Source organism: Thermothelomyces thermophilus, chromosome 7 (genome assembly GCF_000226095.1).
Source record: "Thermothelomyces thermophilus ATCC 42464 chromosome 7, complete sequence".
NCBI lineage: Eukaryota > Fungi > Ascomycota > Sordariomycetes > Sordariales > Chaetomiaceae > Thermothelomyces > Thermothelomyces thermophilus.
In genome coordinates this window covers 389,223-410,980 of record NC_016478.1, presented here as the reverse complement: position 1 = coordinate 410,980, position 21,758 = coordinate 389,223, and the positions used below count along the sequence as shown (strand labels likewise).

The window sequence follows — 21,758 nt, the reverse complement described above, 5'->3', positions numbered from 1 at the left end:
AAGGTCCCTATTCCCCATTCCGTCGTTTCGAACCAGCGTTGCGTGCTTGATTTCCCGTTCATTGGGTTTCTGCTTGAGGTGCAAAAGCAATCAGATTCCCAGGGGCCAGGTCTTTATTTTTTGCCGGCCTGGGCCACGAGACTCGGAGCTCCGTGCAGAGAGCTCTGGCCACAACCCCACAACCGCTCATCGCCCGCGCATCGGCCTGTCCATGGCCGGATCGGTCTCCTTTGTGGCTTGCGACGTCTAAACTCTTGCCCCGACAACCGCCATGGGCACGAACGGAGCGGGTGGATTGGGTGAAACGGGCGGCATGATGGGGAACAATGCCAACCAGCCGCCAACGACCGAGTACACCCTTCAAGGTTGGTGCAGCAGCCGGCGCGACGGAGCGTGTCAATGGTTAACGTCTCGCCTACACAGGGGTCATGCGCTTTCTGCAGACGGAATGGCATCGCCATGAACGCGACCGCAATGCCTGGGAAATCGAGAAGCAGGAAATGAAGAGCAGAATAGCCAGTCTCGAGGGACAGGCGAGGAGAGCCGACGCGACGCAAAAGGCCCTGAAGAAATACGTCGCGATACTAGAGAAGAAGGTCAAGGACCAGGCCGCCCTGCTGAAGTCCGGCAAGACGGCCGAGCCAGAGCCCAAGCTGGATCGTGCCTCGTTACTTCAGGAAAAATTACGGCGTGAGTCCTCCACGAGAGCCGCCTTTGCCCCTCCCTCCTCTCTCGGGGGTCGTCAGGCTAATGTATCCACGGGAACTGCAGCGTCATCAGAGAAGCCAAGCCGCCCTTCGATGGAGGGAGGCTCACTCGAAGCCAGTCTTGCCGACGAAGAAGCCTCACGAAACGAGCTCAAGTCTTTCCTCGACCAGTGTCAAGCCGAATTTACTTACCTGATGATCACTCCCGCCAACCCATTACCCCCAAGGGAGTCCCCCCCACTACCCATGATCGAAGATTTGCGGGAGGGTGATGGATTGGGTCAGCCGCTCTTGGACCAATCCTACCAACAGGGCCTTCGGCAGCAGCAACAGCAGCAGCAGCAACAGCAGCAACAGCAACAACAGCAACAGCAACAACAGCAACAGCAACAACAGCAACAGCAACAACAGCAACAGCAGCAGCAGCAACAACCCCAACAGAACCATGTCCGCGAGTTTCTTGCTTCGCAAGCGCGCCCGGTTCCCACTCCGAACAACCAGCCGCCTGCGCCTCCCGCACCCGGAAACATCCCGGTGAAAACGCTCGAGAATCATGCTGCGCAAATGGCTCGCGCCTCGAACAATGAACATGCCGCTGCGGGGTACGGATATTTTGCGGAGTGGCCAAGTCAAGGATCTACATCAGGAAAGACGGCGACAGAGCAGGGATCTGACCTCGCTAGCCAACCCACACAAGCCAGCAGGAACGAAGAAAAGAGAGATGGCGCCGAGAAACGTGGCGTCTCCGAGATAGATAGCTGGGACTTCAACGACGCCAACTTCCCGGACGCCTCTGCGCCTACCCAACCACAGCAAGTTTCGTCCAACCGCCCCGATACCGATGTGTTCCCTACAGCAGACAACATCCCCAAATCGCCAAATCGCGCACCGCTCGCGCACCGTAGGAAGAGCTCAAACACAATGGCCCGCAGGAGGAGTGCAGAACACGAGCTGTCGCTGCATTCGCTGGGCCCGAAGACCGAAGGCTCCAACTTCAAGCTCAAGTTCGGTTTACGCGGACATTTGGACACGGTTCGGACGGTGATCTTCTCCGGGGGTGGCAGCCCCGGAGAGCCCGAGATCTGCACGGCCGGGGATGACGGGACGATCAAACGGTTCCACATTCCCGACCGGCACCCGGGGCACGTGAATGCGGGCAGCTCCGATCTCGATGTCGTAGCCGACTTCACACATCGCGGCCACGTCGGAGCGGTCCTCTCGCTGACCTCGTGGTCTCCCGCTCCAAACTTCTCAACTGGCGGGCGGGCGCAGGGCGACGGTTGGATCTTTTCTGGCGGGCAAGATGCCACGATCCGGGTCTGGGAGCGGGGCAGGATAGACCCCAAAGCGACGATAGACGCTCACACTGACGCGGTCTGGGCGCTATGCGTTCTGCCCACCAATCTGGGCGCCATTTTCGGTCAATCCAATCCGTATGGAACACCAGACCGCATCCTTCTCGTGTCCGGCGCAGCGGATGGCAACGTGAAGGTGTGGGCAGTCAGCTCGCCGCCACAGCTTACCTCGCCCCAACCCGCCGCCGGGCGTCGCGCACAGGGTGGTCGTGTCAGGGGCAACTCGATGAGCTCTGGTTCCGCATTCCCCAACTCGCCGCAGCCGACAATAGCGTCGAACTCGCCGTTCCATCATACCCTGATACATACCATCTCGCGCCCCAATTCAAAAGCGAGCCCTACGTGTATCACGCCATTGAGCCTGAACGGCGAGACATTTGTGGTCAGCTACTCAGATGCCGCCATCATTGTGTACGACACGCGCACCGGCGAGGAGATGGGCACTATGGCAAGCTTGGAAACATATGATGGCACAATGTCGACCAGCGTGAACGCGGTTGTCGCGACCACCGCCGGGCTGGACCACCAGCCGCATCAGGGGATCAGCGAGGAGGACACAGCCGGTGGCGGGCCGACGGGAGGCGGTAGAGCCATGGCTGGGTCTGGGGTTGAGGGTGTCATCATTTCGGGTCACGAGGATTGTTACGTGCGGTTCTTCGATGCCAACAGCGGTAAGTCATCCTAGAGGCACTCTCTCTCCCGCCTCCCCACACACACCCCCTGATGGCAGGGGGCGTTCCTGAGCTTACTGACCACCCGGGCAGGCCAATGCACGTACAACATGGTCGCTCACCCAGCCTCCATCTCCAGCCTCTCGCTCAGTCCGGACGGCCGGGAGCTAGTCAGTGCGGGGCATGATGCTTCCCTACGGTTCTGGTCTCTAGAAAAGCGGTCCTGCACCCAGGAAATCACAAGCCACCGCGTCATGCGTGGCGAGGGTGTCTGCACTGTTGTTTGGAGCCAGGACGGTCGTTGGGTCGTCAGCGGCGGCGGCGATGGGGTAGTCAAGGTTTTTGCGCGATAGTAACAGCAATCGCCCAGCTACGAAGAGAAAAGGGCAAACGACTGTGCCGAACGCTCTCGCAGGCGCCCACCTAGTGTGCTTGACGGAGTTGCTACTGCGGAACGGGTGGCTTGAATGCGGCCTCGTTGCGCAACCCGCTTTCCGAGGACTGATAGTGGAGCTGGAGGGTTTGGGTATTCCTGGGAGAGGAGCTCAGACCGGGCCGCGCAGCTGCATCATCCAAACACGGAAAGGTCGGAGCAGACCAGCTCTTTTAACGCTTGCTTTCTCCCCACGGTACGATTATCGGGGGGCTGGCTGGTCCGGCGACAAAATGTTTCTCAAGATCCGCCCATAATGGAACGATGGACAGGAATATAGTGTAACGGAGTGTATGATTGCTGGGGTCTCTCGAACCTTCAAAACCTAAAGGTCAGTTATTATTATTCTAGGTTGTGTCCGGTGTCGGTGTCAAGGGCTATGATCCGAGGAGCGGAGGAGCACGTTCTACCTTCTCTGTTCAGTTTTTTTGTGTCAAATTGTTACTCGATACCTTGTCCGTGTAATTTAACCCGTCTTGTGAAGACGGGTGATGCATATATGCATTTCTCTCTCCGAGACTGGCCGAGAAGGCAGCAAGACGGAAACTCGGACAACAACCAGTATGGGACCTTATTGCAGAGATAACAGCGTGTATCAACCATTACCGACTAGACGACGAGGGCAAGATATTCCACCTACAACAACGAGGTTGTCGACGTCCTTGGAAGGGGGCCAAGGGTCACAAGATGCATGCAGCCAAGCGGCTCTTGGCACTTCTCGCAATACCAGCAATTTAACCCGGTAGTTTGAGCACGAGTTCTAGTGCCGAGGGGCCCCAGAGACCGCACAGATTGACGCACACTGGCGTTGGTTGCCTTCTTCGGGGCGTCCTTTGCTGACAAGCCAAGGACAACCGTGACCCTTGTCGCGTGAGTTCTATAAAGCACTGCCGGTCTGGTAGGCGGCGTTTGGCTAGCAGTGTTGCCGGAGTGCAATAACCCGCACCGCCGTTTGATTCGCCGCTAGGACGTTGCACAGAGCACCTCATCTCCAACGCTCGCTTTGGCAACGTCAACACTCTCGACTGTGCTCCTGCATGTTGAGCGTGGCAATCGGCCGAATCAGGAACAGCACCGAGTCCGGCCATTCAAGGAAGTGGCTGGCCAAAGGGACACGCGAGGGGCACTGCAACCGGCAACCTGCGCCGGAGAGGAGGCGGCGGCCCGGACCTCCCTCCTTCATCGCTCGATCCGCTCGTGGGGGGAGTTCAGATAACCCAATGAGATCTCATTCCTCGCCTGCCTGATCACCTGAAGAAGCTGGAGTGGGACGGCTTTCTCAGCCTGCTTCGTCGAGTTGGAGAAGGGCCTCTGAGGGACGGGTCGCTATTCGTGTTCCTTGCTCATTGCGCGGAGTATCGCCATCTCAATGTTGAGGAAGGGGGGGGATGCCAGCAGAAGCGTAGATCCAGATATAAGCTGGCTTCTTCTGGCGCAGTAACACCGCTCCCATGGTCCAGACGTGAGATCAGAGATGTTCCCGCCTTTTGTCTCCTGTCTTCGACCTCGTTCGGAAGCTGCGCAACCCGAGGCTGCTCGAGGTTGTGCCAACCCCTCTCTCTTTCTCTCTCTAGTCGATCCTCGCCCCTCTCTCACTGCTTCCGGCCTGGCCCAAAAAAACCGGCCGTGATGGTGACGGTGACGCAGCTTGTGGTGACGTCCGTCCTAGCGGGACTGAGCGTGGGCTCGAACCTGCCGCCGCGAATCGGTACAACTAGTGTCGGCAACGACAACAGCGCGACGCCCCGTAGCGGTAGGGTGACGCTCCATCAAGTTCGACGGCGCAACTACCGCTTCAACGGCGCTCGGGCAGTGTATAGGACGTACCTCAAGTACGGCGTTCCAGTGCCCGAGTACATTGTCGAGGCTGTAGCCTACACGGACGCGCTCAATGCCGCCGCAACAAAGCGCGACACGGGCAGTGCGGCCGCGGAGCCGATCGACCCGAGGTACGACGTTGCATACGTCACCCCCGTCAGCCTAGGCACGCCTCCCCAGACCCTCCATCTCGACTTTGGCACGGGCTCGTCCGATCTCTGGGTGTTCTCGACCGACACGCCGCCCGAACAGGTGAGCGGCCAAGACATCTACGCTCCGGACAAGTCGACCACGGCCGAGCTGCTCGAGGGCCACACGTGGAGCATCAGGTACGGTGACGGGTCGGCCTCCCACGGCAACGTCTACACGGACAACGTCACCGCGGGCGGTCTGATCTGACGGTCGGACACCAGGCAGTCCAATGCGCTCAGCAGGTGTCGTCGAGCTTCACCGTCGAGAGCGAGATCGACGGGCTTGCCGGTTTGGGCTTCAGCAGTCTCAACACCGTCAGCCCCAAGAGCCAGCTGACCTTCTTCGACAACGCCAAACCGCAGCTGGATAGCCCGGTATTCACGGCCGACCTGAAGGCCAACAAAGGTACGTGGCACCGCGCCGGCCCCTGCCCGGGAGAGGTCCCGTCGGGAACTGCGGTGATGAGAAGAGGCTGACCTAGCGTCCTCCCCTAAAACGCGCAGCCGGTACCTACGACTTTGGCTTCGTCGACGAGGCCAAGTAGACGGGCAACATCTCCTACGTGCCCGTCAACCCATATCCCGGCTACTGGACCTTCACGGCCTCCGGCTACGGCGTCGGGTCGACGGGCACCTCTCTCTTGTATCTGCCTACGGCCATTGTCACGGCCTACTACCGTCAGGTGCAGGGTGCCACCAACAGCCGGGTCTATGGCGGATATGTATTCCCCTGCAGCGCAACGCTGCCTTCCTTCACCTTCGGCATCGGCGGGGCCAAGTTGACTATCCCCCCCCTCGTACATGAGCTACGGGCCTGCGACGGATGGTTCGTCTACGTGCTTTGGCGGGCTGCAGAGCAGCAGCGGGATCGGTGTGAACATTTGGGGCGACGTGGCCCTCAAGGCGGCCTTCGTGGTGTTCGACGGCGAGGACCCGCCGAGCATTGGGTGGGCTACCAAGCCTTTGGACGAATGATCGGTTGGGTTGGTGGCCGGACAGGCGATAGGCGTCATCCCCTTGAAACTCTCAGGGCACGCCTTGTTGGCGGGCGGGCGGTCTTCGGCAAGGATCGTGGCTACCGAAAGCACAATCAGCAGCAGGGCATGCAAGAGGGTGTTGCAGGAATGCTCCTAGTCATATAATCCGGACGTTGAATAGAAAATGAATTACCCTCTCTGGCTACCTAATCGGCCATATAGTTACTGTGTACTGGCCTTCACTGCTCGCTCCCCTCCTCCCCCTACTAGAAAAAAAAAGGTGGTGAGGGAGGCGGGTATTCGCGGCTGAGGACGCCGTCAAAGGCCGCGAAAGCATGTTGACATCCGAGCATCGATGGTCTGCACAGCAATGTTCAGACTGGTATGATGCATCGACCGAGTCATTCCCGAGACCTACTAGTACAAAATCCGGTAGCGTAGGTACTGTACTTGACAAACGGAAGAGGTAACAGTTCGTGTGCCCAGCAGCCTTCCAAGGTACCCGACAACCTCGCACGAAGCGTACTGTGGTATCATCGCCCCAAAAAAGCACGTGGCAAAAGCACAATCACGAGAACAATCCAACCGAACCCACTAGTTAGTGTATCCGTATATCCGATGCAGTTGAACAACCCGCTAGTGTAGTGTCCCGCATAACCCAGGACTGATTGTGGGGGAAGTCGTCAACCTGCAGTGGGGATCCGCGGGGCTTGCCTCCTTTCTGGTTGGATACTAGACCGTTGCATGGCACGCTTCAGAGATTTCGAGAAGGCGGGCTCGTGCTTGCCCCCCCCCGAGCTGGCGCCGACGCTTGGACTGATGCGGAAGATTGGGAAGATGGTGTAAGTTGCCGGAAAAGGAAGGCGCCAAGATCACCAAGAGGGGTCGGCCAAGCGTCGCGGCACGACTTGGCAGACCAAACAAGCCTTTTCTCTTTCGCCTCACCTTCAGCTGTCGTCTTGTCTTCAACTTCTCGCGCTCGGCAAGGCTGAGAGATGCGTTGAAAACACGAATTTCTAGGTTCCAACAGACCACGCCTTGAACATGCTGTGCGTATGCACCGATCTTCCACAGGCGACCCTGGACATTGGGGTTACTGCGACCTTCCTATCCGGGAATATGCCCGATTTGCCAAATGTGTTGGATCCTGGCCTGTTGGGGTTCCGAGGGTTCAGCGCACAAAGGATCCATAGAGACTCTGGCCCGAACAGAACCCGTGGGCTGATAGCAATGCAAAATGCGATGCAGACGCGAAGGCTTGACACAAAAACTACAGGTTTTTTTTGGCAAAACCTGAAGAAGAACGGCACGATAACGTGATAGAGCACCATGCCCCTGCGGGCACTTCCTAAAAGTTCCACGGCTCTTACCAACGCGTACTTGTACGCAGAACCGAACTGCGGGACGTTGGCGCGCTGGTGGACATACCAGAAACGCCAGGGGTGCGCCCACTTCCCACCTGCTGAATTGACTGAGAGTAAGGAACTGCCTGTGAGAACTCAACCAAGTTATGTAGGGCGTGACGGCGCGCTCCGGGTCGCGTCAGATTCCAAACCAGTGGTTCGGTCCAATTGAGACCAGTCGAACGAGACAGAGCCGCGTAACGGTCGGCACCACTATGCAACGCCGAGAAAGCAAGGCCGACACGCCTGCACTACCGCCGTATGTAGTGATTTCGTCCTTGTAGGTTTACGGCACCGCACGGTATGTACTCGACAACTGGCGAGAGCAGGAGGATTGAAGAAACGGTGATTGCAGCGGTCCCACCTGCCCAAATGTGGCTGACATACCGAAGGCACCTTACTCGCGCAGCGTGATTCCGCTCGCGTTGATTGTAATCGCGGTTTATGGCAAGGGTGCCGAGGAGGGAAGGCACTATCAACGGGAGGGGGGAGGGGGGCCACTAGGACAGGATAGTAAGGTCGGGAGCGGGAGGGTATCAGGGCAACAACCGGGTTGGCTGCAGCTACGGACGGTCTGGAGTTGTATTCCCTTTCCTTGCACTCCACAGAATACCCCATTCAAGCTTCGAGTCGACGAAATGATACCATGCATCGAGCTTCGGTGCAGACCCTTTCCCAACATGCAGCCTCCAAGCCCATATTGGTCCATTATTGCTTCCACTTGCCCACCCCAAGTTTATTAATAGCTTTTCGCTGCTGAATACAAAAAGTCCCCCTTCAACCCCCCACCACACAACCACCCAGTCGGGACTCTCGTTCTCCTCTGCGCCCGCCCGCTCGCCTTTTTTCCCTTCCACGAACCGCGCGCGCGCGCATTTGCTCTAGAGGGTGCTTGGAGTCTTCATCGGCACTAAAGCTTCGTCGACGCGCATCTCAACTTTTGGGGTCAAAAGATGGGTAAGTGATCGTAGCATATCAACTCGGTGCATTTTGCTGACTTCTGTCAATCAGCGGAGAAAGCGCCTTCGTCGGGTGCGGACTCGATCACCCCTCAGTCTCCCAACATGGCCGACTTGGAGAAGCAGCGGAGCACCCCTCCGGGTGACAAGCACGCGCCGTATCTCGACCCGTCGGTCATGGAGGAAGACTATGAAGGCAAGCCGACCGAGGAGGAGCTGGCAACCCTGCGCCGTGTGCCCGGCAAAATCCCCATTATCGCCTACCTCATCTGTGTCGTCGAGTTCTGCGAGCGAGCCTCGTATTACGGCGTCCAGCCTCTAATCAGCAACTACGTCAACCGGCCGCTTCCCGAGGGCGGTAACGGCTGGGGCGCACCCCCTCGTGGGAGCCAGGCTACCGGTGGTGCTCTCGGCATGGGCACCGTCGTCGCCAATGCTGTAACGCAGTCCTTCAGCATGCTTGCCTATGCACTTCCTCTCGTGTTCGGCTGGCTCGCTGACGCGAAGACGGGCCGCTTCCCGCTCATTTGCTGGGGCGTCGCTGTATTCGGCGTTGCCCACGTTCTCATGGTCGCCGCCGGCGCAAAGGACCTGCTGGCGAATGGGAACGCGAAGGCTCCATACTTCCTCTCGGTTTATATTCTGTCTGTGGGCGCTGGTAAGCCTCCCCCGTCATATGAGTTGCCGCAGGGTTTGGTTAGCATTGTATTGACCAGCTGCGGTAGCCATGTTCAAGCCGAACGTCTCGCCTCTTCTGCTTGATCAGGTCACAACCACCGTTCCCAAGGTTATCACGCTCAAGTCTGGCGAGAGAGTCATTGAAGACCCCGAGTCGACCACGGAGCGGGTTATGCTCTGGTTCTACCTCATGATCAACATTGGTGGTTTCATGGGTGTCGCTACGGCGTACTCGGAAAAATATGTCGGCGTAAGTGCTGCAGCGTCAAAAAAAAAAAAAAAAAAAAAAAAAAAAAAAAAAAAAAAACCGAGAGTTCCCGGCCCAGGCGCTAACGGCATCCAGTGGTGGCTCGCTTTCCTCATTCCGCTCATCCTTTACCTTCCCCTGCCGCTGCTACTCTGGTTCCTCCACAAGCGCCTTGTCCTCCATCCTCCCGGTGGCAGTGATCTACCCAACGTCTTCAGAGTTCTTGGTATCTGCTTCCGCCGCGGAGGTATCAAGAGAATCGGTCGCCACGGCTTCTGGGATCTTGCCAAGCCGTCTAACATTGCCGCTGCCGGCCTCAGCGGCAAGTTCAAGACCCAGTGGAACGACGAGTTCGTTGACGATGTTCGCCGGACTTTCCAAGCGACGGGCATCTTCTGCTTCTTCCCGATCCAGTATCTGAATGACAACGGCATTGGCGCCGCGGCCAGCTTCTTGTCGACCATGCTCGAGACCAACGGCGTGCCTAACGACGTCATCTCCAACTTCAATTCTCTGAGCATTATTGCCTGTGCGCCCATTCTCAACTACGGCCTGTACCCGCTTTTGCGCAGGTTCAATATTCACTATGGACCCATATCGCGCATGACCACCGGCCTGGCCATGTCCACCCTCGGTGGCGTGGGTTACACTCTGCTGAACCACTTTGCGTACCAGAAGTCTCCCTGCGGGGAATACGGCTCGAGTGACTGCAGGATTGGCACTGGTGTCGCTCCCATCAGCATTTGGTGGATGGCCATTCCTTTTGCCATTGGCGGCATCTCGGAGCTGTTTGTCAACGTCCCAGCCTACGGTATCGCTTACTCGCGTGCACCCGTCAACATGCGAGGCCTTGTTTCAGCTCTTAACCTTTTCAACACGGCTGTCGCTTATGCTATTGGCCTGGCTTGCTCGAGTGTCATTACGGACCCGTATCTTACTTGGGACTTTGGAGGTACTGCTATTGCCGGTGGAATTCTGACCGTTCTCTTTTACTTCACCTTCCGCCACATCGACGATGAAGAGTATGTCTTGAGCAAGAACCAGCCCGACACCGATTACCACCTGGAAATGGAGGGCACCCGTAACGTCGTTGGCGAGAACTCGCTCAACAAGAGCATCAACAGACCGGCGCCAATCGCGGAGAACGAGGAAATGATGATCTCGCAGAAGCAGTGAGAGAATTGATTCGATAGGGCAACGGACGGAGTTTGGCGTTTCTAACTTGCTCGGCAACGGGTTGTCTGGCGAACAAGGGGAGAGCTGGTGTTGATAATGCCTAGGGATATTAGCCTTGTCAGTTGTATCACACCTTAGTTGATTTGATGGAATTCGCATCAGGCTGTCATTCTGTGTTCATCCGACCCCTGTGCGTTCTTAGGCACTCCTTTCCTCCCAACATCTGGGTTATCGTGTGGATTCGAGCTAAGAGTTCGGACCGTTTGAAGCTGAGACCGGGATGTTATGCCGAAAAAGAACCCATGGGTGGTGGGTCAAAGAGCAATGAAGCAAAACGAGGAGGAAATACCCTTCAATGTCAGAAAGTGTGGGGCACATGTTGAGACTGTTAACAGCGATCGAGACATGGGTTTACTTGCGCCACAGAGACTCCGATGCTGTGTAAAAGATGAGATTCGCGCGAACCAGTGCCATCCCTTGGTTTTGGGTGTGCATTCCGTGGCCACGACAGCGGTTTGTGGGACAAAATTTCCAAGCAGAGGCAAAAGCACCTAACACTCAGATACACTTGAACTCTTGAACACGTCTACTGCTAAATGGTACATGCATATTCGAATTTGTTCTTCTTCGCGCCCCAAGACAAGCTCAAGATCGCAATGAAAAACGAGGGAAAAAGGCCGGTCAGACTTCCATCGACACCCACCCCGCCTGAGCGCCCGAAAGCAAGACCTCAGGGAAGCCGGGGTACAGATCATCGCCACTCTCTATACAGCCACAGCGCGAGGCCAGCGACCGCCACCTTTGCAGGCAGATCGAGAATAAAAAAAATCTCACTGTAGGGTGCCGAGGATATCGTTCATCAACCCGGGTGGGATCTGTGGCTCCTTTAGGGAACACAAAAGAGGACAACTACTATAGAAATGATTCTCTGAAGTATTGTCGACATGAGGAAAAAAAAGAGAAAGCAAATCGAAATGATGGGAGGAACTCGCAGAATATATAGGCAGTGGCTCGTGGCCCGTGCACAACTGCAAACTGCCCAGACCCACTCAAGCTGCAGCCCCATTTTGCAGAGATTTTTGGGCGGGTCTGCCGCAAGAATGGGTCAAACCATTCTGCCGTGTGAGACCGCCATAATTTCTCACGAGGCCAGGGTTTTGCTCCCAGACAACCCACGTGTAAGAGCAAGGAGAGGGAGACTCATCATGGTATATGGGAGTTTTGGTATGTAGATGTTGAGATCGAAAGGGGGAAACCCTTGATCTTCTCGACGTTTGGTCCCGGCCGTGTCCCAAAGCTTTGGCAACGGGTTACACGTCCTCGCCTGGAGCAAGTCGAACATAGACCGTGACAATCATGCCACCACCGTCCGGCAACGGGGCCATCGTGAGCCAATAGAAGCTGCAAATCTGTCCGTTTTGGTTTCTTCGAGACACGGGCGACCTGGAACCTAACATCCAACCACCAAATGAACACTGGCAAACATGCTACCGGATGAGGCCTTTTGGTGGTGATGGGGACACCCCCGTATCACTCGAGGTACAGGTTTTCTTGCTCTATCCACCATCTCACCCGCGGAGTAACCATCAGATCGAGCCTTCCCAGATCCCTTTTCTTCGCCGCGGCCCGCGCATACGTGCTACTGATGACTTCGGTCCCGGCCTTGTGTCCATCGGCCATCTCGATCCTGGACTCCCAGGCCCTAATACCTCCTACCTTATTCAGGCCCTCCGCGTGTAACAAGTTCTCAAGGTATGCCACCTGTTCGTTCGCTCCTCCCCATTTGTCGTCCGCCCGCATTGTTACTCGTAGCTTAGCACGCCCGAAGAACGGGTCAAGCGCCTTTTGCAGAGGTGTAGGCTCCGCCGTGGCAACCTGGCTGGCCATCTCAAGCGGGCCGTAGTATTTGGGGTTGAAGATGCGAACGAGGGTGTCATAACCGACAAGGAAGACCTGCTCCGTCTCGGCCAGATCGTCGTCCGGGTCCCTTTGTCCCTTGTAAAACCCTGCCTCGGCCAGCGCAGCGCTCTTCTCGTGGAAATAAGGCACTGTCGCCAGTCCCAGGTCGACGCTCAAGCCCTGGGCTTCCGGGGCTGCTTGCCTATTCCCAAAACTCATCCGCAAGTCGTGCTGAACATCCTGGGCAAAAGCCCACATCATGGCCAACCGCTTATCAAACGCAGCCGGTTTGACTCCCTTGTCCGCGTTATTGACAGAGAGGAGGAGGAGCAACCGGATTGCGTCCGGGCACTGACCTTGCTTTTGCAAAAGCTCCCGTATCGCAGATGTGGCCATGTGCAGGTGTGCCCGTGTGGGCGGATTGAAGGATGAGTCGAGCACAACCAGAATTTGCGGCCGAACGCGAGGCGGAAGAGCTTCCGGCTCGCCCTCATGGGACAGTGATGGGGGAGCGGTGCATATGACTTGGAGTTTGGATCCGGAGCTTTGGAACGCCGAAAGAGCTCGGCTGAAGAAGCTGGCAGCCAGGCGAGCGGAGGGGGACAGCGGAGGAGACATCGAGCGATCGGACGCAAAATGATTGGAATATGAACGCATCACCTGCCTTTTTAGTGTCGACGCTCTGTCGCGTAAAAAAAAAAAGAAAGAAAGAAAGAAAAAAAGAAAGAAAAGGAACAGTCAGGCTTTCGCCTCGGGGCGGCATTCGACGGAGCGCGGGGTAACCGAGTCCCGTCAATGTCCCGCCGTTGCCAAGATCCGGAACGGAGCCAGTCGGAGCCTTCTGTACCCGGCATGTCAAGTAGCTCGGCCAGGCAGTTCGGACCACCTTTACCATCGTTCGCCGAATGACCGACGCTACCGGGCCGTTTCAGCTACATATTACTATCGGCCTCGCTGTCAATGTAGGCCAGAGTGTCGTTTGACATTGCACTTCCGTGAGCCGCGGTGCTACAACCGCATTCCTCGTCCTGACGGCTCGTCACGTTGCTACTTGATTTGTCGAATTCCACAACTACTGTGAATTGAGAACATTGCCAATGAATACCCTGCCACAGAAGGTATGAAGCCACTTCAGCTGGGAGGCCAAGCCCCCAATACCGGTCCGTCAAATGCCGCTGCAGTGTATAGTCATTGCGGCGCGCTTATCGACTTGTCATCGTTGTTTAGGCATAATTCGCACACTACAATTTGCGATTGGAAATAGCGCGTTCTCCCCATGCCTCTTCAATCGCCTGTGGCCAGACAGCGCCGTGCCTCACCCAGGTGCTCGGTTCATCGGGGAATGGCATGCCCGGCCTTGACTACATCGACTAGAAGATCATTTTTCAACGGATCACCGGTTCGCGCACCGATTCGGTGTTCGATATGGGATGGCGTTCAAACGCATCCAGAAGCTCTCGGAGAGACTGCTCGTTCAGACCGTGTGCCGCCGGCGCAGGGACATGGTTCGCGCTGAGGTCCATTCTTGGGCCGCGGGCCGGCTCGCGTGCGGCGCTGCCTAATGACTGGTCATCTAGGGCGTATATCTTGATGCCGCGGATATGAGTGTCCTTGCCATTCTGGTGATTTTCTTTGATGTGCATCTGCACTATCCAGCAGCACAGGGAGTGGCCATCGGCACCTCCGCCACTATTGGCGATGGGTACATCCTGCCACCCGACTGGATTGGTGAGCGTGAGTTCAGCGAATTGGATGAGGTCATGATGACCTGTGCCAGCGTAGAAGACAATATGGGTCGGCGTGTAGGACTCGTCTTGGTTGTAATCGACATAGAAGCGAATCGCACGGATCTCGACACGGCGCAGAAAGTGGATTGTGAGTTGGTGCGGCTGCTGACCATCCGACCTGCGATATCCTGGTCAGTCAAAAGCCTGGGCAAGTTCGAAGCTCGGGGAGAGACATGTACGCACTGCCAGTACTTGTCAAGGTCGTCGCTGAGCAACTCGGCTACGCCACTTCCTGGCCGGTGGCTGCTGACGCCGAAGTGGGCAAGGTTGTTGATCTCCTTCAGCCCCAATTCAACTGGGTTGAATGGATCGTCGCCCATACCTTCGTCGTCCTCGGCCTCGGAGTTGCCATCGTCGTCCATTTCGTCGCCCAAATCTTCTGTCATCGCGTCTCCAAGCAGCTCGTCATCACCCTCCCCAAGATCTTGCATCAACTCCTCTTCGCTCACTTCTCCAGACCCATATCTACCACCAGCAAAGTGGACGCGGCGATCGGTAGCAGCGGCTATACGAGGCGCAATGAGAGAGTTAGTCAGGTGAAAGATGAACAACGGTTAAGACTGCGGATTCCGGGTAACGTTCCATCCCTCCCCCCTCCCCCCCCCCCCCGGCAAAAAAAAAAGGCCTGTCGTCTCAATCGAGCGTAACAGGATCCTGCCTGTTGTAAACATAAGTCGCGCGGCGCATTGGACTGGCCCATGGAGCCAAGCTTCCCTTGATTGTGCCGTGGTACTACAGCGCGGTAAACCAACATAGGCGTTATCATGATGTAGGGGAGAGAGATGATATATGATGACCGAAGCAAAAAGACAGCTTCATGAGAGACTTTGGGTGCAACAGTCTTGCCAAAGGGGGAGTTGGCCAGCGAAATATTGGGGAAGCAGTGTCAGAAAAAAAGGGAACTAGCTTGATCCCACCACGTCTAAAATCGAGCAGTGGCAGGATTTCGTGAATGGCCAACGTATAAAAAACGAAAATAAAGCAAAACAGAGACGAGGAACAAGGTTTCTAGGCTAGCATTTGTGAAAGAAGCGGGCGTGACTTACACCGGGGCATGCCGGGACACCAGAGTTGTTTGGGCTTCTCTTCCCTAGTTCCGGCGATGGAATTCGCGTGTACAGAGGGTGTTAGCGGACGCGACCGTGATCGGCTCTTCGGCCGTTTCTAGTATAGTATTGAGGTGGTGTAGACATTGACCAAGCCGTTCTGCCAGCATGAGATGAGGTCTTGTTTGCCTATGCTGCGCGTTGCCTGCCGAGTCGCCAGCAGAGGGGCCCGAAAATGTGCCAAGAACTGCCCCGCGAAGTACCCCCAGATGTCAGTTCTCTAGGTTTATTACAAAGCAAATTCGGGAATACCTTGTAAACAACTCGTACGGTACGGTACGAAACACATACGAGACCCGCCCACTGCACGCTTTCACCACCCCGTGGAGAATAGCGCCAAATTGATCAGCCTGCGCATGTGACCGCGTGCTTCGTTCGCGCCTCCGTCGACGCGTGGAGCTACACACCAAAAGGACCAGTTCTCGGCCAATCTGTCAACGGCATTTCTTCCGAGTGTACAACACCCTACGAAGTACGCAACAGCAACGCTTGGTTGGCCTGTGGACCTGCTAAAGATGCCCCAAAATTATGGTGAGTGCCTTAGGTCTCCCATCGATGGCCTCTCTCGCCCTTCTCGAATCCAACGATAGAGCTAACCCCCGCACCGTGTACGCAGACCCAGACACGATACGTATCTTGGTGTCAACCGATAATCATGTTGGTTTCGAGGAACGAGACCCCATCCGCAAGGATGACAGTTGGCGCACCTTTGACGAAATCATGCAGCTCGCCCGAACTCGGGATGTCGATATGGTTCTCCTAGGTGGTGACCTATTCCACGACAATAAGCCGTCTCGCAAGTCCATGTATCAAGTTATGCGTTCACTTCGGAAGAATTGCCTGGGCATGAAACCCTGCGAACTCGAGTTCCTCAGCGACGCAGCCGAGGTTTTTGAGGGCGCCTTTCCTCATGTCAACTACCAAGACCCCGACATCAACATTTCAATACCTGTGTTCTCTATTCACGGGAATCATGATGATCCCAGCGGTGACGGCCATTTTTGCTCACTCGATCTGCTACAGGTGGCAGGCCTGGTCAATTACTTTGGTCGCGTCCCAGAGGCAGACAACATCCATGTCAAGCCTATACTTCTGCAGAAAGGAAAAACGAAGTTGGCTCTCTACGGGTTGAGCAACGTACGCGATGAGCGCATGCATCGCACATTCAGGGACAACAAGGTTAGGTTCTACCGGCCGGCCCAGCAAAAGTCTGATTTCTTCAACCTCTTGGCGCTGCACCAGAACCATTACGCGCACACCCAGACCAGCTACCTTCCCGAGAATATGCTACCAGATTTTCTGGATCTCGTCATCTGGGGGCACGAGCATGAATGTCTCATCGATCCCCAGCGGAATGCGGAGACCGGATTCTACGTCATGCAGCCCGGCTCGTCAGTGGCAACATCCCTTGTGCCCGGCGAGGCCGTAACAAAACACGTTGCGATTCTCAGTATCAGCGGCAAATCCTTTGAGGTGGAAAAGATTCCGCTGAAGACCGTTCGACCGTTTATCACTCGTGAGATCACGCTGGCAACCGACAAGCGTTTCAAGGGACTCGAAAAGAAACAAGATAATCGCCAAGATATTACCAAGCGCCTCATGTTGATCGTTGAGGAGATGATTGCGGAGGCCAACGCGAAATGGCGGTCGATTCACAGCGAAGACGAGATACCAGAGGATGAGGAAGAACAGCCACTGCCCCTCATTCGACTCAAAGTGGAATACACGGCTCCCGAGGGGTCAAAATTTGAGGTCGAGAACCCACAGCGTTTCTCTAACCGCTTTGCAGGGAAGGTAGCAAACCAGAACGACGTGGTATACTTTTACCGGAAGAAGACGGGGACTTCAAGTGAGCGCTTCCGCGTCCTTCGTAATCAGTTGAGTTGTCTGACGGAATTGTACTCTAGGAAAAGCCAAAGACGTGAGCACATTCCCAGCAGGCGTCGCGGAAGCTCTTGAATCTGTCGACACCATCAAAGTCGACACCTTGGTGCAGGAGTTTTTCGCCCAGCAATCTCTCAAAATCCTTCCCCAGGCACCTTTTGGCGACGCCGTCAACCAGTTCGTTAGCAAGGATGACAAGCACGCGGTTGAGATGTTCGTCATAGAATCGCTCTCCTCCCAAGTTAAGGGTCTGCTACAGCTCGATGATGACAAGATCACGGAGGGCCTCGATGCCCATATCGATGATTTTCGAAAAATAATGGAGAAAAGCTTCATTTCGGGGCAGCAGAGACAGGCCCAGCGCAGGAAGCGGTTCAAGGAAAAGCCCCTGGATTGGGATTCCGACTTGGACGGCCACTGGACAGCACAACCAGGGGCAATTGAGGAAGTTCCAGCGTCTCCTGAACCCGCTATGGAAGGCTCAGGTGCGATGCCTGCTCCGAATGCTGCATTCAGCGACAACAACGACGAGTTACCGGACGACGACGAACCTCCGTTGCCAAAAGCTCCCGCCAAGCGGGCAGCGGCGAGAACGACGAGAGCCACAAAGAAGGCTCCGACTAAGAGGGCCGCCGCCGCGAAGAAGGCTCCCGTGCGAAGTCGAAAGAAAGCTAATTCGTTCCAGGATAGCGAAGAGGAGGAGAACGACGACGAAGATGTAATCATGGAAGACGATGCCGCACCAGATCCACCTGCGCGAGCCGCACCAACCCGATCTACTCGAAGCCGTGGTGCTGCACCCAAGACTCGGCAAACAACAATCAACTTCACGCAGTCACAGAAACCCAAGGCGTCACAAAAAGCTATCGAGATTAGCGACGACGAAATCTCGGAAGACGATGCCTTCGAGACGATGCCGGCAACCCGAAGCAGAGGGCGATGAGCAACGCTCTGGGAGGCAGATACTTGGGGGAGTTGCAAATGACCGAAGACATGAGGACGCCTTCTAATGGTTTGATACCTGATGAAGACAACCCGCTTCTTGCCATTACGGTGAATTCAGTCGTATCTCTGTCGTAAGGCAGTACTTTCGCCTTTGTGAAGTTCTTACAACTTCGGTGCATGACAGCTGCCGGTCATGATCCATATACTTGACATCCTTGCACAAATTGTAAAGCATCGCCGGTTCCTGTTAGTAACTTCTAAATATCAATATCCCTCGTGTAAACATGTAGAGGATTCCAAGGTCAGAAGGAGAGCAAGAAGAGGAAGAATACTGACCATGAGCCCTGTTGATAGCGTGTCACGTGACCACCCTTGCAGGTGACCAACCCTTGGCCTTTGAACCCCAAGCATACATTACAAGCCATCTGCTTACAGAGGAAGACCGCAAAGCTCGACTCATCCTCTACAATAATGGCAAGCAATCAGCCGACAGAAAATACAGAGCAGGCGGCCGCCCCGGTCGCGCATGCGAATGGCATGCAGACGAGCGAAACCTCTGGGGTTGCCGCGAACCTCCCCACCCCTACCATCCCGGAGCCCAGGCTGCCGACGCGCAAGGACGCATCGCTCAAGGAGTTTCTCAACAAGATGGACGACTACGCGCCGATTGTACGTAACCATTGTATCACTGGCTGGACGTGTGCTGACGCCCGCGGGTTGACCGATAGATTCCCGACGCAGTCACCAATTACTACATGACGCGCGCCGGCCTCCCGCCGCCCCCGCAGACCGACCAGCGCCTGGCGCGACTGCTCGCCCTGGCGACGCAAAAGTTCATTGCTGACATTGCGGCCGATGCGTACCAGTACAGCCGGATCCGCGCGAGCAATACCAGTGCCAACAACCCGATGGGCAACCTCGGTGCGGCCGCGGGTTTCCCGATTCCCGGGCAGCCGGCCGGCCAGCCCGGCAGCAAAGAACAGGGTCGCGGTGGCCCGCTGGGTATCCAGCGGCCCGGGTACGGCGGCGGTGGGCAAGGCGGCAGCCAGAACCGCACGGTACTGACCATGGAAGATCTCGGAATGGCCGTGGGCGAGTTCGGCGTCAATGTGAAGCGGAGCGAATTCTACCGCTGATGGAGGATTCCACGTCTCAATTGGCTGTCTTTGTGGCACCATCGTCACTTTCTGCCCGCCGGGGGGGGGGGGGTGTAGGCCTGTCTGCTATGCTTTGTTTGGTTTCAGTTTCACAGAGGTCCCCTCGAGGAGAGGTTACGAAGTTGGCCTCGATGGCTTTATACCCACTTTGCCATCCCGAGGTCCCGAGGGGGCAAGGGGTACGCACTAGGTCCTTACTTGCTCTATCCGTTCTGGGCTACCCGGGCTAGCTCACACCGGGAGTTTTGCTTTACATATCTGGAGGCGTGGATAATGGCGTTGGGAAGGCAGGTTTTCGGCGTTGGCACTGGGGTGGTCGGTAGCATGGCCCGACGGAGAGCTCTCTTCATATACATATATACCGACAAATCATTTGATGTCATGTTTTTTGCTCATTAAACAGGCGTTCTATTCCTCCCCGACAAGAATCATTATCTGTTCTTTTCCCCCCTTATCCCATCGTCATCATCCTTCCTCGGTGCCATGAAGCGCCATTGCGAGGCGCAGCTGCCGTCGTCGGCTGCGAGCAGCAGGCCACCTCCCGTAGGAAGAATAAGACCACCATCTTAGCTTCCCGATGAAAATGCTCACTGTTTCCGTCCCAGTATGGTCACATATATGGTACATCGCAACGCAAAACGTCCCTTGAGCGCTCGTACAAGTTGGAGTTATCTCGATTCCTGCTACAGGGGTCGCCCTTTATTTCTTGTTCCAGATGAAGGGCTTCCGTGTCCTACAGCAACCACCTTGTCAGTGTCTCCTCATTGGGCGCTCCGCGGGGAAGGGTGGCAGGTGTGTGGCATACGGAGAGAACTCGCCGAGCTTGTGGCCCACCATCTCCTCGGTAATAGTCACGTCATGGTACACCTTGCCGTTGTGAACCTGGAACTTGAGGCCGACAAAGTTGGGCAAAATGGTTGCTGATCTCGCCTGGGTCCGAATTGGTGGCACTTTCTTTCCTGGCTCGGGGCGCACGATGGGGAGTCTAGGAAAGAACAGATCGTTAGGCCGCTTCGCCGGTCGAACAGACGGTAGTGGTAGAGTTTTGGGCCCCCCGGGACAGGAAGGACTTCGGGACAGGTCGGAGAGATCAAGTCAAGGGTGCTTACGGGACGATGTGTGGCCCTAAACACAAGTCGGTCAGTCAGAAAGTCCTGCGGAGGCAAGGATACGCAGGCCCGGTGGAGCATGGATTGAGGTGAGGAAACATATAGGGTATATCAGAAGCACGTTACCTTTCCACACGGACCGCCTAAGCAAACACCGCGTCGGCTGCATGATGGGCGGGTGCAAGACACAACCTTGGACGTCGTGGAATCCTTCGAGAACGCGGTTCCAGGAAAGGCGTCGATCGCAGACGGACGAAATTGATAAGCGGGCGGCCCGAAAAATAAGTGGGTCTGTAAAATCACGTGTCGTGTATCAGTGCTTCCCAGCTTCTACTACTGGTAATTACGCCGGGAGTAGAATACCGTGCGATGCCAGCACGCAACACGTCAGCACGGTGCCCGGGTTTCCAACATCGGAGTAGTTCTGGAGGGAAGAAGAAAGGGTATAAAAGAGAAGCCTAGGGGGAAGGGGGGGAGGGGGGGGGGTTGAAAGAAGATGTAAAAGGAGAGGGAGGCAAGGAAGCGCGTATATGTAGTAATTACGTCTTATTGAAAATGAAAATGGTACCGGTAAAGGGAAAGATCGTGGCAGATGTAAATGAAAGAGGAAGCGCGAGGCATCAGAACCGGAAATAGAAAGCCGTCGTCCTCGAGCCATCGTCTACGGCATGTGGAACGCTCGGTATCCTGAGATGGTGGAAGCGCGATAGAGGGCTGAAATTCGATATTTGATTTATTCATCGTCACAGACTCAAGGTCTGCTGGATGTGGCTTGGGGCCTGGGACCTCCCCTTTCCTCTCAAGCCCATGTCTTACTACTGCTGTGTAATCCATACCTTAGCTGCCTTGTTACAAAGCCCGCTTGTACTCCGTATAGGCAAACTATCCAGTGAACGAGACTAGGTCATCTATCATCAGTCCATCGGTCCGTATGTCCATCACTTGGCAAGTGCACCATACTGGTCCAGGTGGGCAAGGTGGGGGTGGTTGGTGTTCGAGGTTCCAAAAAAAATTGGGTTTCATGTGAACGGTTCCATCTTCCCTGTCATATAGTATATGGGTGGAATATGATACCGGGTAGTACGGCTACAGTGGCTCGGCCAGCGACCTCCCTCTCTAGCAAGAAATCCTTCTTCCTCTTCAAGGTAACCTTCGGTCCGTCGATTGGCAATCTAAGAGCTCATTGCCTCTCCCCAGCGCAGGGCCGCGTCCTCGACATCGGAAGATGACCAACATGTGATCCAGGAGAGCCAGGG

The 21,758-nt window shown here is 55.9% G+C and overlaps 8 protein-coding genes across 8 annotated transcripts; 5 read left to right on the top strand and 3 right to left on the bottom strand.

Moving 5' to 3' along the window:
• Positions 1-167: 167 nt before the first annotated feature.
• Positions 168-3,316, top strand: MYCTH_2311306 (uncharacterized protein). The gene is made up of 4 exons (XM_003666497.1): positions 168-365; positions 424-690; positions 772-2,733; positions 2,827-3,316. The coding sequence occupies exons 1-4, from the start codon at positions 272-274 to the stop codon at positions 3,084-3,086; spliced, it is 2,583 nt and encodes an 860-aa protein (XP_003666545.1). The 5' UTR covers positions 168-271; the 3' UTR covers positions 3,087-3,316.
• A 1,479-nt stretch (positions 3,317-4,795) lies between these two features.
• Positions 4,796-6,150, top strand: MYCTH_2121130 (uncharacterized protein; the record flags this gene model as incomplete). The annotated part of the gene is made up of 5 exons (XM_003666496.1): positions 4,796-5,372; positions 5,402-5,585; position 5,658; positions 5,721-5,972; positions 6,031-6,150. 5 exons carry the CDS (start codon positions 4,796-4,798, stop codon positions 6,148-6,150), a joined length of 1,134 nt encoding a protein of 377 aa, XP_003666544.1.
• Positions 6,151-8,383: 2,233 nt separating this feature from the next.
• Positions 8,384-10,783, top strand: MYCTH_72833 (general substrate transporter). The gene is made up of 4 exons (XM_003666495.1): positions 8,384-8,512; positions 8,567-9,172; positions 9,240-9,442; positions 9,536-10,783. The coding sequence occupies exons 1-4, from the start codon at positions 8,509-8,511 to the stop codon at positions 10,613-10,615; spliced, it is 1,893 nt and encodes a 630-aa protein (XP_003666543.1). The 5' UTR covers positions 8,384-8,508; the 3' UTR covers positions 10,616-10,783.
• Positions 10,784-11,917: 1,134 nt separating this feature from the next.
• On the bottom strand, positions 11,918-13,256 carry MYCTH_2311300 (uncharacterized protein). Its single transcript, XM_003666494.1, has one exon. It carries the CDS (start codon positions 13,130-13,132, stop codon positions 12,146-12,148), a length of 987 nt encoding a protein of 328 aa, XP_003666542.1. The 5' UTR covers positions 13,133-13,256; the 3' UTR covers positions 11,918-12,145.
• Positions 13,257-13,887: 631 nt separating this feature from the next.
• MYCTH_2311299 (uncharacterized protein) lies at positions 13,888-15,595 on the bottom strand. Its single transcript, XM_003666493.1, has 3 exons — positions 15,348-15,595; positions 14,485-14,806; positions 13,888-14,419 (listed from the first exon to the last, which is right to left on the bottom strand). Exons 1-3 carry the CDS (start codon positions 15,355-15,357, stop codon positions 13,900-13,902), a joined length of 852 nt encoding a protein of 283 aa, XP_003666541.1. The 5' UTR covers positions 15,358-15,595; the 3' UTR covers positions 13,888-13,899.
• A 225-nt stretch (positions 15,596-15,820) lies between these two features.
• On the top strand, positions 15,821-18,510 carry MYCTH_2311298 (uncharacterized protein). Its single transcript, XM_003666492.1, has 3 exons — positions 15,821-15,938; positions 16,024-17,256; positions 17,315-18,510. Exons 1-3 carry the CDS (start codon positions 15,923-15,925, stop codon positions 18,232-18,234), a joined length of 2,169 nt encoding a protein of 722 aa, XP_003666540.1. The 5' UTR covers positions 15,821-15,922; the 3' UTR covers positions 18,235-18,510.
• A 131-nt stretch (positions 18,511-18,641) lies between these two features.
• Positions 18,642-19,505, top strand: MYCTH_2311297 (TAF10-like protein). Its single transcript, XM_003666491.1, has 2 exons — positions 18,642-18,905; positions 18,965-19,505. Exons 1-2 carry the CDS (start codon positions 18,708-18,710, stop codon positions 19,370-19,372), a joined length of 606 nt encoding a protein of 201 aa, XP_003666539.1. The 5' UTR covers positions 18,642-18,707; the 3' UTR covers positions 19,373-19,505.
• Positions 19,506-19,934: 429 nt separating this feature from the next.
• MYCTH_2311295 (uncharacterized protein) lies at positions 19,935-20,797 on the bottom strand. Its single transcript, XM_003666490.1, has 4 exons — positions 20,629-20,797; positions 20,503-20,518; positions 20,199-20,378; positions 19,935-20,126 (listed from the first exon to the last, which is right to left on the bottom strand). The coding sequence occupies exons 1-4, from the start codon at positions 20,669-20,671 to the stop codon at positions 20,093-20,095; spliced, it is 273 nt and encodes a 90-aa protein (XP_003666538.1). The 5' UTR covers positions 20,672-20,797; the 3' UTR covers positions 19,935-20,092.
• Between the last annotated feature and the right edge of the window lie 961 nt (positions 20,798-21,758).

Bases quoted from the DNA above. Each gene is read 5' to 3' on its own strand.
- MYCTH_2311299 (XM_003666493.1), bottom strand. The intron at 14,420-14,484 runs GTGCGTACATGT...AGGATATCGCAG, and splicing joins GACCTTGACAAGTACTGGCA to GTCGGATGGTCAGCAGCCGC.
- MYCTH_2311298 (XM_003666492.1), top strand. The intron at 17,257-17,314 runs GTGAGCGCTTCC...ATTGTACTCTAG, and splicing joins GAAGAAGACGGGGACTTCAA to GAAAAGCCAAAGACGTGAGC.
- MYCTH_2311300 (XM_003666494.1), bottom strand. From the start codon at position 13,132: ATGTCTCCTCCGCTGTCCCCCTCCGCTCGCCTGGCTGCCAGCTTCTTC.
- MYCTH_2311297 (XM_003666491.1), top strand. From the start codon at position 18,708: ATGGCAAGCAATCAGCCGACAGAAAATACAGAGCAGGCGGCCGCCCCG. The intron at 18,906-18,964 runs GTACGTAACCAT...GTTGACCGATAG, and splicing joins TGGACGACTACGCGCCGATT to ATTCCCGACGCAGTCACCAA.
- MYCTH_72833 (XM_003666495.1), top strand. The intron at 9,173-9,239 runs GTAAGCCTCCCC...CAGCTGCGGTAG, and splicing joins TATTCTGTCTGTGGGCGCTG to CCATGTTCAAGCCGAACGTC. The intron at 9,443-9,535 runs GTAAGTGCTGCA...AACGGCATCCAG, and splicing joins ACTCGGAAAAATATGTCGGC to TGGTGGCTCGCTTTCCTCAT.
- MYCTH_2311295 (XM_003666490.1), bottom strand. From the start codon at position 20,671: ATGCAGCCGACGCGGTGTTTGCTTAGGCGGTCCGTGTGGAAAG. The intron at 20,127-20,198 runs GTATGCCACACA...TGGTTGCTGTAG, and splicing joins AAGCTCGGCGAGTTCTCTCC to GACACGGAAGCCCTTCATCT.
- MYCTH_2311306 (XM_003666497.1), top strand. From the start codon at position 272: ATGGGCACGAACGGAGCGGGTGGATTGGGTGAAACGGGCGGCATGATG. The intron at 366-423 runs GTTGGTGCAGCA...TCGCCTACACAG, and splicing joins GACCGAGTACACCCTTCAAG to GGGTCATGCGCTTTCTGCAG. The intron at 2,734-2,826 runs GTAAGTCATCCT...CCACCCGGGCAG, and splicing joins GTTCTTCGATGCCAACAGCG to GCCAATGCACGTACAACATG.